The sequence below is a fragment of the Aplysia californica genome, unplaced genomic scaffold (assembly GCF_000002075.1).
Source record: "Aplysia californica isolate F4 #8 unplaced genomic scaffold, AplCal3.0 scaffold00007, whole genome shotgun sequence".
Classification (NCBI taxonomy): domain Eukaryota; kingdom Metazoa; phylum Mollusca; class Gastropoda; order Aplysiida; family Aplysiidae; genus Aplysia; species Aplysia californica.
The window spans coordinates 568,871-587,120 of NW_004797277.1; the positions used below are offsets into that span (position 1 = coordinate 568,871).

General features: G+C 40.1%; 2 protein-coding genes across 2 annotated transcripts in view; one reads left to right on the forward strand and one right to left on the reverse strand.

Annotated features, from left to right (window-relative positions):
* LOC101861087 (nucleolar protein 16) overlaps nt 1-18,250 on the forward strand; it is a 43,405-nt gene that overhangs the window by 8,107 nt on the left and 17,048 nt on the right. The window contains exon 5 of the mRNA XM_005089567.3: nt 2,043-2,160. Within this exon, the coding sequence (XP_005089624.1) occupies nt 2,043-2,160 (118 nt within the window). The remainder of the gene's footprint in view (nt 1-2,042; nt 2,161-18,250) is intronic.
* LOC101860860 (testicular haploid expressed gene protein-like) overlaps nt 6,346-18,250 on the reverse strand; it is a gene marked incomplete in the record, with an annotated part of 23,563 nt that continues 11,658 nt past the window's right edge. Inside the window, 5 exon segments of the mRNA XM_005089566.3 lie at nt 6,346-7,428; nt 10,389-10,644; nt 12,227-12,361; nt 14,420-14,554; nt 15,301-15,363. Coding sequence (XP_005089623.2) covers nt 7,138-7,428; nt 10,389-10,644; nt 12,227-12,361; nt 14,420-14,554; nt 15,301-15,363 — 880 coding nt within the window.

The window sequence follows — 18,250 nt, forward strand, 5'->3', positions numbered from 1 at the left end:
ACCATTTGACAATTTTTTATCAACTTTTTTCTTTTTTTTCTCCCTTTATCTCCCATTTAAAGACACATTTGTGTGATCATTTTTCTGCAAAACATTGATTAAGGACTTTAAAAAAATGTAAATTTTCAGTTTCCTAGGACCCTTAAGCTTTTGAAGAAACCAGACTTTGACGTCCATTTTCTTGCTAATTTTACTGCTGACACCAGGTGACCCCCACCTCCTTCAATTGCAAATAACTCGACTTTTATTCAAGTTAAATGGGTGTTTTTTTCATCAAAAGATAGACAAATGAACAAGTTTTAAGACAATGCCATTTTCTTCACATTGCGAGCTCAGTGCTTTCTTGTTGTATCTCCTTTTTTTTAAACAGTGAAAACAGTTCATAACAAAGAGTGAGCTTAAGAAGAAGTCACATTTTCAATGTAAAAAAAAAAAAATGGAGGTAAAACAAGAAAGCCCTGAGGTGGCGACATGCTCAAAAAATTACGAGCGCCTGATTCAACCGCGTCATGGCACATTTTGTCTTGCAAGTCTCTTGTCAATAATGTGGGTGTAGTGTAGTCAATAAGGTTCTCAATTACTCAATTTGAATTTATGACTCACATTTCCTCATCTGATCAAGTGCTTGTAATTTTTCCCTGTATCATATGTAATCTTTATGTAAACATTCTTCTCTTTCACTTCTTCAGGCTAGGAAAAGTCTTTTATGTGAAACATGTGAACAAAGAGATTTGAGGATGCTGGGTTTTTTTTTACATATTTAGATTTAGTTCCTTTTTGTGTACAAAGTCCTGTTGATAAAGTAGGAAAAGTAATATGATAGTCTCTTTCAGAAGATTTCCGAACATTAAAAGTTAGTGCAAATCCTTTGTGGTAGTAATACATAGATTATAGCAGTGCTATCCTTTCTAATTCTTAAGCTGGCCTTTTTACATTATTATGGAGCTTTTACTTTGCATGCAAAGTGGGTTGAGGGATATTTACTTAGCTGCTACATCTTACCATATTACTTTGTGCAACCTCTGTGTCTCATGTTGTTTTTCTTCTCTCTTGTTTCTGTTTCTCTGTGTGCCTTTTCATAGAAAAGACATGTTTTGGAATGGGCATTTAACCCTGCAATGGCAAAGAAATGGCACTCTGCTTAAAAAAATAAATAATTGGAGTTCACGCATTTCCTTTGTGGAAGTCTCAGTTTTCCAGTTCTTGAAAAGATTGGTCATATTTAGATCACAGTACCCCCCTTAAGTGTTTTAGGGTCATTCCCAGGGGGGGGGGGGGGGGCATTAACATGTTCTTATGCACAGTAGAATTGAAAATGGGCTGATTCATCATGTCACGCTCATAACTGCCTGAACTGCAACAGCTTTTTCTTTCCTAATTCTTACTATTATCATTTTCCTCTACTTCTTTTGTATGTTTTCCACACTCTTGTGACCTGCTATTTCTGGGGTTGAAGCAGACCTTGTGTTGTTGAAATCTGTTGACACCCACCCCTTGGCGCTCATATGACCTTATGTAGTTGCGAGCGCCGTAAAACCCTCTACTAAAAAAAAAAAAAAAGACTTTGTCCTGTAAAAGCTAGAGAGGTGAGCAGAGTAAGCCTGATTCCCTTTAAAGACTTCTCTGTTGACATCCACCCCTTGGCGCTCATATGACCTTTTATTCAGTTGCGAACACCTTAAAAACTCTACTAAAACTTAAATTTAAAAAAAACTTAGATCACAGATAATGTGTCCTACACAGGTTATTATCAATTATTTTTTAAAGTATAAACAACAAAAGGTGTTAAATTGTAAGATTCACAGTAAGTACATTTTTCTATCAGTGGAAGCTTCATTCTAATTCTGACAGATTGTAATAAACAAGAAAACAAAGCTCATCAGATGTTATGTGAACAATATTCTGTAATTATATATATTTTTTTTGGGTGTCTGTCACTGAAGTCTCCTGTCTAGTCCTGTAAGATTAGACAAGATTTCAACTGAACTCAAAAGTTTTAGTGCGTTAAAGTATAATTATGCATTTTATTCTTGTATTCTCAGGCAATGGCTCGTGATGAACGAAATTATTATCAGGATACACCCAAACAGATTCAGCGGAAAATAAACAGGTTCAAGAGCATTCCCAAAATGTATGATGTGTATGCAGAGTCAAAGAAAGGTGAGCCTAGTACATCCTGAGAGATTGTATTTATGGCTGTCGGGAATGTTTTATAGATAAGGGTGCTTTTCAAACAATATGCTTGTTTGAGTCATGTTGAAAGTTTTTTTTTTTTTTAATTTTTTTTTTTTAGCATAAGACACTCATTATGACAAGCTTACTTTCATGTGCATGCTGCAAGGGTCAAGTGATTGTCTTAAAATAAAAGTGTTGAAAGGGGATGATTGTAAGTCTTAAGAGAGCAGTGATTGTGAGTATGAGTGTGAACCTGTATGGAATGTTGTAATGTTTTTCTTTTAAGTGTTATATCTGCTGGTGTGATACATTTATAACTGTATGTTATATTTGAGGAGTGCATCAGAGTCAGGATCCATGTATTGTACAGTATGTTTGTGTTTGCAAGGGCAATGTTACATGAAGTCACTTCGGCTTATAGTCTAACTAAAACAGCACAAATGCAACATACGTGTGTGTGCCTAAAGAAAGGTACCAAAAGTCGCCACTGACCGTTTTGAGCTGCAGGCTGTTAAAGACAAAAAATCACTTTTTTGACCAAAATGTGTTTCCGTAAAAAAATGATAGTTCCAACATTTTTTAAGACGTGTTGAAGAGTTTTCATTGATTTGACTTCTTCTAAATATTCTATTTTGAATAATTTTGAGACTAGGGTATTTTTTAAAAAAGATAATGAAAACTGCTTTTAGAAGGTGGTCACAGAAGGTGATAAAATCTATTTTTGAAGCATGTTTTTCTTCCCCATTATGTTTTACCTTTGAATCCTAATCATGATATTGATGTCAACTGATGCCAAATTGGAAATACATTTTCTATGATTAAATACATTAGAAACAATTGAATCATCATTTTTTTTCAAGTTTTTAATATGTTTCCTGAATTTAAAAGCTAATTTCCTCAATATTAGATCTTCATACCCTACCTCGCAAAATGTGCAATATCTAAAAAGAAAACTACTTGAGATAACTCAAAAACCGTTGTGTTCAGCATTGAATTTCCTACAAAGGTATAACCCTTAACTCAAAATGGTCAAATTCCGACTTTTATTACCTTTTTTAAGCACACACAGATAGATCTATTGTCACTGTAGCAAGAAAAAATGAACAACTAATTTTCCTTTTGCGACAGTGAACATATATTGTGAGTGTATGTATGCATGTGTGTGCTTGCTATTGGTGTGTACATGTAAATATTCCTATTCATCAGTGTGATAGGATAAAAGTATGTTTGTATAAGAATAGCAGATTAGAGTTTTGCGGTCTAAGGATGTTTTTATAAGTTATGATGATAATTTTTTCAAAGGCAAATCATGAGGTATTGGATTTCATGGATGGCACTGTGGAATATATCCAACCTATATTCTTGGTGGCCTACAAGAAACAGTTTTGATCTTTTTTTTGGGTGGGGGGGGGGGGGGGAGTTGTTTCTTTTATTTTATTGCTCATAGTGAACTCATTTATGATAATAATTCAGAAGTGCAGAATTATTATCTATTGAATTGGAAACTTGAGATGAGGTTTGAGCTCAAACCTTTGAAAATAAAAGTGAGTTGAATAAAAAAAAATTATAAATCTTTTTATATATGGCTTGTTTGTTTTTTCTTCTTTTTCTTTTTAGTGAATGATCTGGAATTAACAAGCTTACCTATTTTTTTTTTCTACGAAAGCAAGTCATCATCCAATAGCTTATTTGAAGTTTCATCTTTGTTCCAGATTAAAAAGATTTGCTTTTGGTGTTTTAAAGTCCAAAATGTTTATTTATTCTCTGGTATAACAGAGTGGTCATGATTTGCTTTTGTAGAAATTATCTCTTGTGTTATGAAATAAAAAAGGAGGAATCCTTTTTGTGTCACTGTCTCTGGGATCATGACAAATTTCAAGTATTACTGTATTACAGTAGGGGGTCTATGAATCAATATATGGATAAAGAGTGATTCTCAAAGTATAGCATGGAGGGCTCTCGTGGTTGAAAGGTTGCGGTGTTGGCTTCTCGTTCAATAAGTCCCGGGTTCGAATCCGAATAGGGACTGAAAATTTTCTTTAAAATTTTCTCTTTTCACCTCCTTTCCTGCTCTCTAACAATGATTTGTTGTCTGCTTTCATCTCCACTTTCTGCCCTCACCCATTCACTTCATTTGCCCCTTCTCTGGTCTCTTGACTCTCTGCAGCCTTTCTACTGCTACTCCTTGACTCTTTGCTGCTGTCTTTCAGCCACACCCCTGATCTTATAGTAGGTAAGATCTTCACCTGGCCTTCTCGGATAAGGGTGAAAAATCTCGGAGGTTTCGTGTGCAAGTTGCATGCGTTAAGGATCCCTTGGTGGTCCAAAATTGATAAGAGTAGGCTTCGTCCGCCACGTGGGCAAAATTAAAATTTTTGTACCAATTGAAAATGTTTATTGTGTCACGTGCGCTCATGCCCTTATGCAGTAGCGAGGGCTATAAAACACTTCCCCCCCCCCCCAAGTATTGCACAGCACCAAGTACACATGCTATTCTGATAAGCCGGAGTCTTTTTTTTTAGCACATTCAAATTAGGTATGTTGTTATAGATCCAGTTGTTGTTATCGATCCAGTCAATTTAGGTATAGACCTTCATTGTTGAGGTCGATAAGGGTGTATGATTAGACTAACAGTTAACTTAAAGCTCTTACCTGTGAGCCTACAGAACAGGTGCACTGCTGTGCACTGGGGAAACTTATTTGGTGTATGGAAGCGAAAGGGTAGCATGCTGAAGTGTGTGCTTGGATCCGTACACTTGTAAAAACACATCTCTGTTAATTTTTGCCCTTCTGTTGAATATGGGATTTAAAATGAAGGCATCTCAATGTCCAAAGATCTTTTTATCACAGTACATTTGAAGCGAAGTACAGTCGAACCTGCCCTGACGACCACCTCTATAAGACGGCCACCTATACAAATGGCCACTTTCCATTTCCCCCCTTGCGTTTTTTCTATATAATTTAACTGTGTAAAACGGGCACCTGTCCAACGCGGCTGGGCCACCATAATTTAACACACAACCCCTAGCATACTAAGCAATAATACCTGCCTTAGTGACTCCCATTACGTTTTGTCATAAATTGTGCATTGGCCCCTGGCGTTGTGGGCGAGCCGTCATAATTCAATCACCTGTTGTTGTTAGGTAGTCCCTCCAACCGATCATGTTGCGTAGGCCCCTCCCACTGTTGACCAATAGCTACCAATTTTCAGCTGCTGGTGGGGTAAGCATGTGATCCCTCATAACCCATAAGCCCCGCCCAGAACCCATACACAAATCGTAAGTGAGATGAGTGGTCACTGTTTACCCAGTCTGTAACAAAGTAACAAAGGACGTCAACATGAACTTGATACAGAAGCGTCGCTTGTTCTCCGAGTGGTGACGACCTATGTGTTTGTTTTAACATGGCACTCGGTCTTCCTTGTCTGATACATTTCGTTTTATTGTCACCCTTGTGCAAATTCAACGAAATAAAAATTACAAACGAAATACAAACCAACAACAACAACACCAACAAAGACAACATAATGGGGCTACTTTCGATTGGGGTCTCAGATGGGAATGGTTTGTTTTCTTTATCTTGATCAGTCCTGCCTAACAGCCACCTGTCTTATACGGCCACTTTTCTCCTTGACAATGGGTGGCCGTCTTATACAGGTTTGACTACTCTGTATACACTTTGCTGTTAGTTTTGATGTTTTGTCACAGAGTTCAGGATATTTCTCATTTCCTTTCTCTCACCATAGATCGCCTTTTCTGGCTTGTGTAAGACTCATTAAGTGCATGCACCATCATGGCAGGACTTGGAACTTTAGACCAATGAGTCACAAATCTGTTGAGATTGATAAAAGCTGCTGACTTCTATGTTGTTAGTGCATGACACACAGGTGTTTTTCTATCATAGCTTGACGTGAGTTGATTCACCGTAATCCCTATGAATCCAAAGAAGTGGTAGCATGCTCAGAGTAGTTTGAGCTTAAACAGGCAGGAGCTGCTGTTTTGTACATCAATTCTACGCCAAGGACTAGTGATAGACTTTAAGTGTTGCAGGGCATACGACTATAAGTTATTTCAGGATTTCATTAGACATCTGAGGTCCCTTTAATACCGCCCAAAAACTGCAAAAGTGTAGTGTTCAGAAAGAAATAGGATCTTGGTGTCACAACATGTAATGATTACAGTAATACACTTGCATTTATTACAGTAAAACATTTCCGAGAAAATCAATGTAATGTAGTATTGATGTTGCACAGGTCAAAGAAAAGTCAATGAGCTGCTTTTAATACTGAATGGTGTCAAACTGTAACACGTACCACAATTTAAACATACCTACATTAATATATAATACATGTATATAGATTTAACAGTTTTTATAGCATGTGCCAAACTAGATGATAAGTCTGCCTTTTTTTTTTCAACACCACAAAAATAAACTGAGGGTGTATTTACTTTAATAGTCAAAGGGAAGACAGGGTCATGGTCATGTCACGTTGCTAAGCCTGTATGGGACTCTTGAGATCCTATGGATGATTCCACTTGACTGAACGTCCTGGAAGCTGGAAGTTTCTTTGACATGGCATTTCACACTTTAATGAGAGTTTGAAACAATCGTTTTAAAAAAAAGTTGTAACTCTAACTGTCGGTACTTATAGTGCACTGCTTTTCTAAATCCTTGTTTCCCTCCTATATATTGATCAGAACAAGTGGTAATTAAGTGTGCAGGTTATGTACAAAACTTTATACATGGTATATATACACACACACAAATAAATAACGGTAGGCGTTAAAGTCACAGCGACTTTCTGCTCCCTCTCTCTCTGGACAGCTGAAGAGACAGGAAGATTTTTTTTTTATATGATGAACCAGAGTCAAGAAAAAAAAAATGAATGAAAGGCAACCTTGGCTTTTGTGCTATTTTGCAGTTCAGCAGGAGATATTATTTTGATAAAGATTAAAATAAAAATTATCTATTAATGGGCTGGGCAAGCTCGTTGACCCTGGAAGATAATCGGCCTTTGAGTGCTGTGGTCTTGACCTGGAAAGCGTCTGGGTTGAACTGCAGGATGTTCATGTTGACGCGTTGAATGGGCTGTGCCAGTTCACTGAGACGGCCAGATGAAGTCGCCCGACGGGCTGCCTTGGTCACGGGCCACTGGATTTCACGGGCATGCTGGAAACCATCGGCCAGGGACTTGGCGCGTGATAGTTCTACGCAACGGGGAGATGCCACAGAGTTCATAGCCGACTCTGAAACCTGGGATGTGGGATTGATTGAGACATGAGACAAGGGAAAAATAGGAAGGAGACAGAAATTGATGGGTTCGTATAGAGTCGGGCACCACGGATATCTCAGACACACTGGGGATTGATGTACAAATGTGTTCGACACATCCGTGATTCAGGTTAACTGACGAAAAATTAAAAAGTTATAAGTATAAGGTGGGGGAAAGCAAGTCTTACGTGAGATCTCGGTGATTTGGAGTTGTACGTGTTCATGTTATCTGTGACTGACTGAACATGTACTATGATGTGCAAAGGCGCAAACCTAAATTTATATGATTCATTTTGTTTAGCTGTAAACGATGCTATCTATGCCTGTTGATGATGAACATTCAATTGGACATGTTTTACTTTCCTATTGACTCAATATTGTGTAGGAGGCAGGCTGCTTTGTCATTGTTCATCAGAGCTCCTGCACTGTGCTGAAGGACGGGAAATAATGGGGGGTTTCCTTTTGGATACCGGTAACTATTTATCGTGACAGGTGGTTGGAGGGTACTACTTGGCAGGTCCGACTGCTTTCTTTGTCTCTGAAGTTACAAGTTTACTCATTTCCTGTCTACATCTACATTTGACCAACCTATCTTTTTCCTTTTCCTAAATTGTTGTTATTGTTAATCCGCTTCTCTTTACCCAAACTAAGTGGGTGGTTGGTGGGTGCTCCAGTTAGGTTTCCTCTTTTTTTTCTTTCAAACATCTATTCTGTCATCCTTGTCTCTTCACCTTTCTTGCGTGCTACTCTTTGGCACTCCTATGACTCCAATCGTGTTGCAAGGGTCACAGAACTCTGACTAAAACTTAACTTAACTAAACCACCCAAACTAACAACTAAACATGATCTTGTTGAAATGGACAGCGAGTGTTTGGAGGGCGCTATTGGTAGTTCCTACTTCTTTTCTCTCCCCCTGTTGCTTATGTTATGTCTATACAAGTATCTGTCCGCTTCTGCACTTATAATACCTATATGACCGATACATATACAGTGTTAACCTACTTCTCTTTACTCAATAAATGTACTGAAAGGGATGTGATGTGATTCTCTTTACTAAGCATTGCACTGATAGGGACATGATTTGCTTCTCTGTACTCAATACTGATAGGGACATGATGTGCTTCTCTCTACTCAATACTGATAGGGACATGATGTGCTTCTCTCTACTCAATACTGATAGGGACATGATGTGCTTCTCTCTACTCAATACTGATAGGGACATGATGTGCTTCTCTCTACTCAATTCTGATAGAGACATGATGTGCTTCTCTTTACTCAATACTGATAGTGATAGGGACATGATGTGCTTCTCTTTACTCAATACTGATAGTGATAGGGACATGATGTGCTTCTCTTTACTCAATACTGATAGTGATAGGGACATGATGTGCTTCTCTTTACTCAGTTCTGATAGGGACATGATGTGCTTCTCTTTACTCAATTCTGATATGGATGTGATGTGTTTCACTCTAATTAAAATTGAAAGGGACGTGATAGAGACATGATGTGCTTCTCTTTACTCAATACTGATTGGGACGTGAAGTGCTCCTCTTCTTTACTCAGTAGGGAGGAGTCTGTGATTACTGGGTGTGGGGGGAGTTTGGCGTGCTGTTTCGAGGAAAGGGGGCTTTGTGGTTATGGCTTCCTACTGATTAGGACATGATGTGCTTCTCTTTACTCAATACTGATAGGGACGTGATGTGCTTCTGTTAACTCAATACTGATAGGGACATGATGTGCTTCTCTCTACTCAATACTGATAGGGACATGATGTGCTTCTCTCTACTCAATACTGATAGGGACATGATGTGCTCTCTACTCAATACTGATAGGGACGTGATGTGCTTCTCTTTACTCAAAAATGAAAGCACTTCTCAGATCTAAGAAGCGTGGGTGGTTTGGCGGTTGCTCTGGTATGGTTTACTTCTTCTTTCCCCTATCAAACATCTATTGTCCTTATCTCCCCTTCTTCTTTTTTTATGTTTTCTACTCTTCTTTTAACCAGTGGCGGTGGGTAGTGAAGGGCTCACGGGCTTGAGCCCCTACCTCCTCCCCACCCTCCACCACCATCATCTCTATCTCAAAGTAAATGAAAGTTTCTCCATAATGAAATAAGCAGTTGAAACCGTTATGACCGCACGCAATGAACACACTTGGCGGCTTGCTCGTTTATCCAATCACTGTTGTCACCGCTTACAACTATTTTTATAGTAACCCAGCTGCCAATCAGCAAAGGATGAGCCCGTTCTCACGGCCCATCGTTAATGAATCTCTTCTTGTAAAAAAAGTAAAAGACTTGAAAAAAGAACACTGTACTGGGGGCTCACGCTCTCCTAGCCCTGACAATAGGGTGAAAGTTTACGACACACTTTCCCCACTGACACAGATACCTATGCGCTCTTTGGTTCTTTGTTGGGTGCGTTCAAGGAGGTGTGTTCAACTCTCTCGACTACACGGCCTTATCCAGCTCATAAAAGTAATGTGTTTGAAGTGCTGTATGTGCATGTATGTGTTTGTGCCGCTGAGATTTAACAGTTATAAATCAGGTCGAACTACTTTTAAAGCAACTTTTTCATCACATGAAAATTAATTAAAGGAAAATTGGAGTTGAATCAGCTTCGTCCCCACCATCAATAAGAATTTAACTAAGAACGAAGAGATCATGGAAAACAAATGTAACTCTTCTCGTTTGAATGGTTCTCAAAATGTCGTGGCTCACTGTGAGTATAGAAAAATCATCACTGTTTAGTTCTTATTGCTTGCTATTTGGTGGTAAAGAACTGGAAGCAGCCTAAGTCCTACCCAAATTTTGGTCCACCCACTGTCACTACTTGAACACCTAATCTTCTGGCGCTCATATGACCTTATGCAGTCGCGAGCGCCGTAAAACCTCTACTGAAACTAAGGTCTAAGAAGCGGAATGTTGAATATTATCCACTCACCGGCCACTCCGGGCCCCTGAACGGTCCGTCGGGCCTGTTCTTGGGCATTGACAGCGAGTCTATTCTCTCGGAGGCTTTGGCGCTGCGGGCGGCCTCTGTGACTGGCCAGGGGATGTCCTTGTGCGGCTGGAAGTCCCGGTGTGGCTGCTTGTGCTGGGCCAGGTCCACCGTGTGCGGCCGGGGTTCGCAGCTCTGGGCGTGATCGGCCACTTGCCACACTGGACTCACGCGGCCGCAGCTGTACAGGAACTCATTTCTGAAAAGAGATTGTCGTTTTTTGTGTTCTTCATACTTTGAGAGATAGACTTCCCTGAAAAGTGAAGGTCGTTTCTTCTAAATGGCCGTTTATGCGTACCAGGAGCTTAATTAATACAGTTAAACCTTGGTATAATGTACATGTAGGCCTACTCCCTTCGGACACTATAGTTTGAACATCTTACTCCTAGCCGAGGTATGTCTTGGTTAAAAAGATTATAAATACTAATGTGACCCGAGACTTCAGAAAATGAGTTTTACACCGCTGATAAGTGCTTAAAAAAAACAAATTGTTTGCTTTATATATGTGCCGAAGATTAACTACATGTACATGTTGTGTGTACATTTAAATCTAAAAGAGAAAAAAAATGACAAGAAAACAATTTACTTTAAAGTACAGTCATGGAAAACTTGCGTAATTCGGGAAAGAAAACGCCGTCCCTTTTTCTTTCAGTTTCAGGTTATTGTTTTCTTTTGTCGCGTAAGTTTGGGGAAGGGGAAGGTTGGTCTCATTCATTTCGTCTTCTCCTACTTTTTATAATCCTTACTTAATAAATGGTGGTGAATTGTGATGCGGGAACGAAATTATGTCAGTCTTCTCTCTGTCTCTCTGTCTCTTTGTCTCTCTCTCTCTCTCTCTCCCTCTCTCTCTCTCTCTCTCTCTCTCTCTCTCTCTCTCTCTCTCTCTCTCTCTTGTCAACAACTGTGGCGTGATGTGTAAAGAGGTTGGTCTGGGCCCTTGAAATTGAATGTTTGAATTTAAGTTGGGCCCTTGAAATTGAATGTTTGAATTCGAGTTGGGTCCGAAATTGAATGTTTGACTTAGTCTGGGGTCCGACATGTTTGACTTGTCTCTCCTTGAATATTTCTTCCCCTGCCATCACTGCGGGACACTGAGTGGAGCTTGAAATGACGTGTATTTTTGTGCACTATGTGGGTGGTTGACGGGTGCTCTGGAGTGGTTTCCTCCTTATTATCAATCAAACATCTATCGTCCTTATGTCTCCTCCTTGTTTTCTTTATAGGCTACATGTATTACTCTCTAGTAAAAGTAAATAGTAACACCTTTTTAAATCGTCGGCACTTGTATGATCTAATTGTGTAGCAAATGCGGTAAAACTCATACTGTGGGTGATTGGCGAGTGCTCTGGTATGGTTTGCTCCTTCTTTCCTATCAAACATCTGTCATCCTGATCTCTCCTCCTTTTTTGTATATTTGTTACTCTCTTGTAACACCTCTAATCTTCGGCACTTATATGACCTTATTGTGTTGCAAGTGCCATGTATAACTCTTACTAAAGCTAAAAAACCCACTCGTACTGAAACTTAAACTAAACAATGTACGTGGGTGGTTGGCGGGTGCTCTGGTGTGGTTTGCTCCTTCTTTCTTATCAAACATCTATCGTCGTTATCTCCCCTTCTTTTTTTATGTTTGTTACTTTCTTGTAACACCTAATCTTCTGGCGCTCGTGATATGACCTTATGCAGTTGCTAGCGCCGTAAAACCTCTACTAAAACAAACACAAAAACAATGTAGTATATATGGACCACAAGTACAACACGCCAGTAGTAAGTCGGCTCACCTGTTGGGCGTGTGTCGTGAGTACGTCTTGTGTTGTGCCAGCTGGGAGACGCGCTCTGAGGCCGAGGCCGACATGGCGGTGGGTTGCACGAAGTCCAGGGCTGACGACCGGCCACAGCTGTACTGCCAGATGGGTCTGGGAACGAGGGTGAGATAGGATAAGATAACACTGTCTTCGTTTGGGAGTAATTCAATTATAATGCATGTTTTCAACACCTTCTACAGTCCTCCTAGGTGCGTTTATCTATAGACATACATAGTGCATAGCTATGTACCGACACAACACAGATGCACGTTTTGCATACTTACGACTCACATAGTGGGTGGTTGGCGGGTCCTCTGGTGTGGTTTGCTTCTTCTTTCCTGTCAAACATATATCGTCCTTATCTCCCCTTCTTCTTTTTTATGTTTGTTACTCTCTTGTAACACCTCTAATCTTCTGGCGCTCATATGACCTTATGCAGTAGCGAGCGCCGTAAAACCTCTACTAAAACTAAAACGACTCACATACTCTTCCATGACATACCCGCACGCACGGACTTGAGGAAGACAAGAAAGAAAGGGCATGGAAGAGGGGTTAAGGATTGTATTGATAATTGCTTGTAGTACACATTTACTTATCTGGTTACCTATTGCGTCTGGAATTGATTCGGGGAAAGAAATTGAAAAAAACCCCAACTTGTTAAGTGATAGTAAACGAAGAGACACGAACATTAATTGAAAAGGGTCGATAGGAAAGAAACGAGACATGTCATTTACTTTTATTATAATTTGTCAGAGAAATAAATGTTAATTACCAGATGCCGGCAGTGTCGTTTAAAAAAACACAAAAAACCTGACATCAGAGAAGTACGAAATGTAGTAGGATTTCATTATTAAAAGTTTATTCCCAAACTTTATTCAGATACGGATTGTGATTGTTGTTTCAGTGATTCAATATACGACTGGATTATCATGTCTCTCATGAAATTAACTGTTCTTACACTGATCCTCTGAAAATGGTTAGTTATGTGCACCGCAGCTTAATTGGCTGCTTTTATGCTTATTTCTGTATCGCTGCACTAATAAATCGCGTGATCTAACGGTGAGATTTTGTGTGAGGTGTCACTAATGATTTCAGAAAGCACAAAGGGACCTCACCACTCAAGATCGGCGCCCTCGTAAATTGCACACCTGTCGCACGTAATCGTACCCATAAATCCTTATTTTGTGGGAAAGAAAGTAATTAAGATTGAAGACCCAAGTTCTCGACACAAAAATCAGGCACACACCGAGTGCATTGGTAGGATCCTGAACTTGTGAAAACAAGTTAGCTATAACCCTACGTAGCCCCCCCACACCCGTTTCCTTTTATTCAAACGAACACAAACAAACACTTCATATATTATGAACATTCGTGCGAGTCAGTGTTCCTCAGCCATTGGAAATTCAAATTGTAATCCTCTCATTAACTTAATAGTTGTGCAATCGAAGTGTGCAGGAGATCTATGTTTTTAGATGCAAACTCCAGTTTTCTTTCCTTTTTTTGTCGGTCGCAGCAAATTTAGTTTTTGTTGTTTGCTTTTGGAGACTCGTTTTTCTCCTTCAGGCAAAGTTTATTTACCCTCATCTTTGATCCAACGGTAGGCGGGATCAAGTATAAAACAAGTTCCTCTTGACAATCACTTGCGTGTCGAAATTTAATTATGACGTCATTTCTTCTTGTAGTCTACTGGTCTACTTATGCACACCAGTTGGGCACTTTAACAACAAACGACCACTCTTCTGGTTCTCGCTCACCCATCTGCAACAACATCAGCAGCAGCTGCAACCAATTCAACAACATCAACAACAACAACGACAACAAACGATCATAAGCTCATACACGTGTCAGCGAGAAAAGCAGCATCAATTTATATAACCACAAACGACTGTTTCTCTTGGACTGCGCACTTTTGTCAGTAACATCAGCAGCAGTAGCAGCAACAACAAACGACCGCATATATATCATAATATATGGCAGTTCCTGCGTCACTCTCACACGCTTCAGCAACAACAAATTACCGTTCCTCACACCCCCGTCAACAACACCAACATACAACCATTCCTCTTACACCCGCCATCATCATAACAACAACAGCAGCAGCAACAACAACAACAACAACAATAGCAACAACAATAAACAAACGACCGTTCCCGTTGCACCCACACACACCTGCCAACATGTACCCCCGTCTGGAAGTTCTTCTTTGGCGTGGACAAGTCCCCTAGCCTGGGCGTGGCTTGCGCTGACCGCGCGGCTTTGCTCAGTGGCCAGATGGTCTCCTGGGTGCCCCAGTTCTGGGTGGGCCTGCAGGAAAGACAAGGAGACTAGCGGTTTTATTTTTTTATTTTCTTTTCTTTTTTTCTTTCTTTTTTCTTCTTTTCTGTCCTTTTTTAAAAATAAAGGCGTGTACTAGTTTTCCTATCGTAACCGGAGAAATTACATTTGTAATTTAATGTACTTCATAATTGTTTTGTTTTTGTAATGATGATTATAATAATAGCAGTGACAACATCAACCACAGCAATAATAATGTAATACCAGCAATTTTAACGGATTTCATTCATGCAGCGTGTACATGTCTCTACTTGGAAGCTCCGTGCGCTGTGCATCGTAACATGCATGTCATTATTGTCATGTATTGTTACCCCAGTAGAACATATGGCATCTCAATTCCACAAGAGTTTTCTTTCAACTTTACATACACGTAAAACAGAATTCTAAGAAATAGGTCACTGCGTGTACAAGTAGATTCGATTTGATTTCCCCATTCATTTAGTAAAATAAAGTCATCTTGTCACATAGGCCTACATACGGTGCACGTTCGCGATGTCTGTTTCCCCTCCCTTTGTTCATATTTGTGGTTATTCATTTAAATTGTGTCCGTGAGGACGTCAAACATTTACATTGAATTTTAAAAAAAGTATGGCCATGGGATACCCCCCCCCCCTAAAAAAAAATAAAAAAAAGGTTAAATTAAAAAGTACCCATATCCAAAAATAGTTTTCCCCCAGTTTTCTCAACAAATGACCGAACATGCTTGTTTCACTTACCCGACGCATGTCCACCATTCCACCTGTGGATCTTTGTGCCTTGCTAGGTATTTGAACCTCTCTCTGAAAAGTATATATTGAGTACCGACACGATATTAAGTTTCATTTACCTTCCAAAGTTATAAACATGCATTTAGTACATGTGTGTGTTTTTCCTGTTAAGGAATCAGTTTGAAGAAAGTATGTCTGATATTTCTGATTGCTTGTGCGAACTATCTGTAGATCTTCAGTCAAGCACACATAGATAGAGTAGACCCGCACATAGCGAAACACGCACATAGCGAACATATTTTCAGGTATCGAATTTTTTATTTTTTAATGTCTGTCTGTCTGTCTGTCTGTCTGTCTGTCTGTCTGTCTGTCTGTCTGTCTGTCTGTCTGTCTGTCTGTCTGTCTGTCTGTCCATAAAGAAGGGATTCACGCGTCCCGCCGATTTGGCTATCTGCGTGCTAGTAGACTGTATAAATTATGTTTGGTGCAGCTGACGTTTATTTATGTGTAGTTTTCTCCTATCCTACGTCTAAACTTATAGGTGGTACTTGTGTGAGTTTTGACTAACCCACTGGTAATTGGTCTGAATGATCTTGCTGTGTTCAGTGTATAGTGATGTGTTTACAACTTACGAAAACACTAAAATATACCAGAAATACCGGTACATTTATTTGTTGCATAAAATGTGTGACAGTTATGACTATACTATATTTATGGAAGACGATGGGTTCCATTGTGGTAGCGGTGGTGGGGATTGTGAATGAACTAGTACTGTTACTGAAGCGTTTATGAAATGTCGACGAACTTCGTGACTTCATTTTGTAAATCAAATACACACGTAGGGTGACCACTTTGCTCTTGTTAGTCTCTGGGTAAATAGCGGGTGTCCGTAAAAAGAAGCCGATGACTTTGTTTGGTTCTTGTGCATATTCGCGCATTACACTGTGTACTTTTCCCCCCTTATCATCACGGTAAGACAATCTCTGAATCGAGGTGTCTGTCTTATACTGTCGGCTTACTTAAGTGCCATTAGTGGTTTCTGCTGTAAGAATTACGGAGTGTTAGCAGATGGTTTTAAAAAAGGGGGAAGGGGGGGGGGTGGCTTACTGGTACACCCCCCCCCAAAAAAAAAAGCCAACACGCAAGAGCCTGGGTACACATCAGCGTCAGTGGGTGTTGTCACTTGGGTGTTACTACGTGTTTCTTTTTTTCCCCCTTTATGATCAATGGCTGAGACAGTGGGCTAGAACAACACAGGGCCCCGGCTGTTTGTCCAAGCTGATTAGACCACTTTATCACGGTCGATCAGTCGGTGGATTAGCAGGCAGAGAGCGGTAATCCCCCAGTGGGATCACTGGCGTGCGCCCAAAGGTATGCCTGCCTGCGGCCACCGTCACGACTTGTCAGGTGGTGTGCTGCCCGGTGTTTTTTTTCTTTCTTTCTTTCTGTCTTTTTCATATTTTCTTTTTATTGGCGAGCTGCGAGTCTCCAGGGCTGGTGCTGGTGCTGGTGTGTTGTGTAGTTAGGCCTAGATTTAGGCTTGCGATAACTGGCACTATGTACACATGCACGCATTAGGCCTCTTGAGGTTACAGGTTACTGCTACGGTGCACAGGGCACTTCTGGACTGGACTCTTCCTTGATTTGTCTTGTGTGGTTGGCGGTAGTTCTGGTTTAGTTTACTCCCTTCCTGTTCCTATCAAACAGCTGTCGTCCTTATCTCCCCCCCCCCCCTTATTTTCTTTGTATGTAACTCACTAGTAACGCCTCTAGTCTCCGGCACTTATATGACCTTTTATGTTGCAAATGTCTTAAAACTCTATAGAACCTAAACCAGATTTGGTAGGTGGTTGGCGGGTGCTCTGGTGTGGTTTGCTTCTTTTTTCCTTTCACACATCTATCGTCCTTATCTCCTATCCTTCTTTTTTGTGTTTTTTACTCTCTTGTAAGAACTCTAATCTTCGACACTAATATGACCTTATTGTGTTGCAAGGGCCGTAAAACACTAAATTACTCAAACTAAAACGAAAGGGGGGGGGGGTTCTAGTTCTAAGGCGGCCACCCGTTGTCGATGAGAAAACGCTACCTTAGAGAATTACACATTTCTATCATTTCTATCTGACATTTTAAACCGTTTTGAATTGCTAAGACCATGGGGTCAGAAACTAAATTATGTTCTACCTTCTCTCTCAAAATCGTAAGATTATTCGGAGTCGTCATCAAGATATTCAAAGAATTACCTTCGAAAAAGCTTGACATGTTGTGAAACTCAAACATTTTTACGTCAAATTTGTCAAAACTGGGTACTGGCCAAGATAAAACTTTGTGATTCTTAAGGTAGCGAAAAGTGATCTTCTTGGATAGACGTCTTACACAGTGTCATCATAATAGAAAAATAGGGCAAGGGTGGGGGTGGGGGGGAATACGAAGTGGCCGTTTGTACAGGTGAATATCTAAAACAGTGACCGTTAGGGCAGGCCTGACTACTTGGTTTGTTTATAGAGTCATTTGGTACCCCAATCTCTTGGCTTCGTATTGGAGGATCTGTCCTTAATTTAATGATTGAGCTGAGAACTAGAACTAGTACCCATGGTGGTGTTGAGATTGTGTGTGTGTTTGTTGGTGGGGGGTTACATCTTTCAAGAAAATTCACCCCCAGATCATACGTCCAGTGCCAGCAGCTATGCGTATATTATTTTCTTGACCAAGTTCCTTTGCTATAGAACATAGTGGTCACAGGGGTAAGAAGAATCTGTGAATCACATTGTCGCAGCCTGTACCAATGTTGATTAAATAAGACTACTTCAGTACTTGGTTAATATCTTCGTGATTTTTTGTGTTTTTTGATCGGACTCTGAGTAGGTGGGGTTTTTGTTTTTTGGGGGGTTGTTTCATGTGTTTGTCAGTGTGTGTTAGCACGAGTGTGTACACACACACGCGCGCGCGCACACACACACAC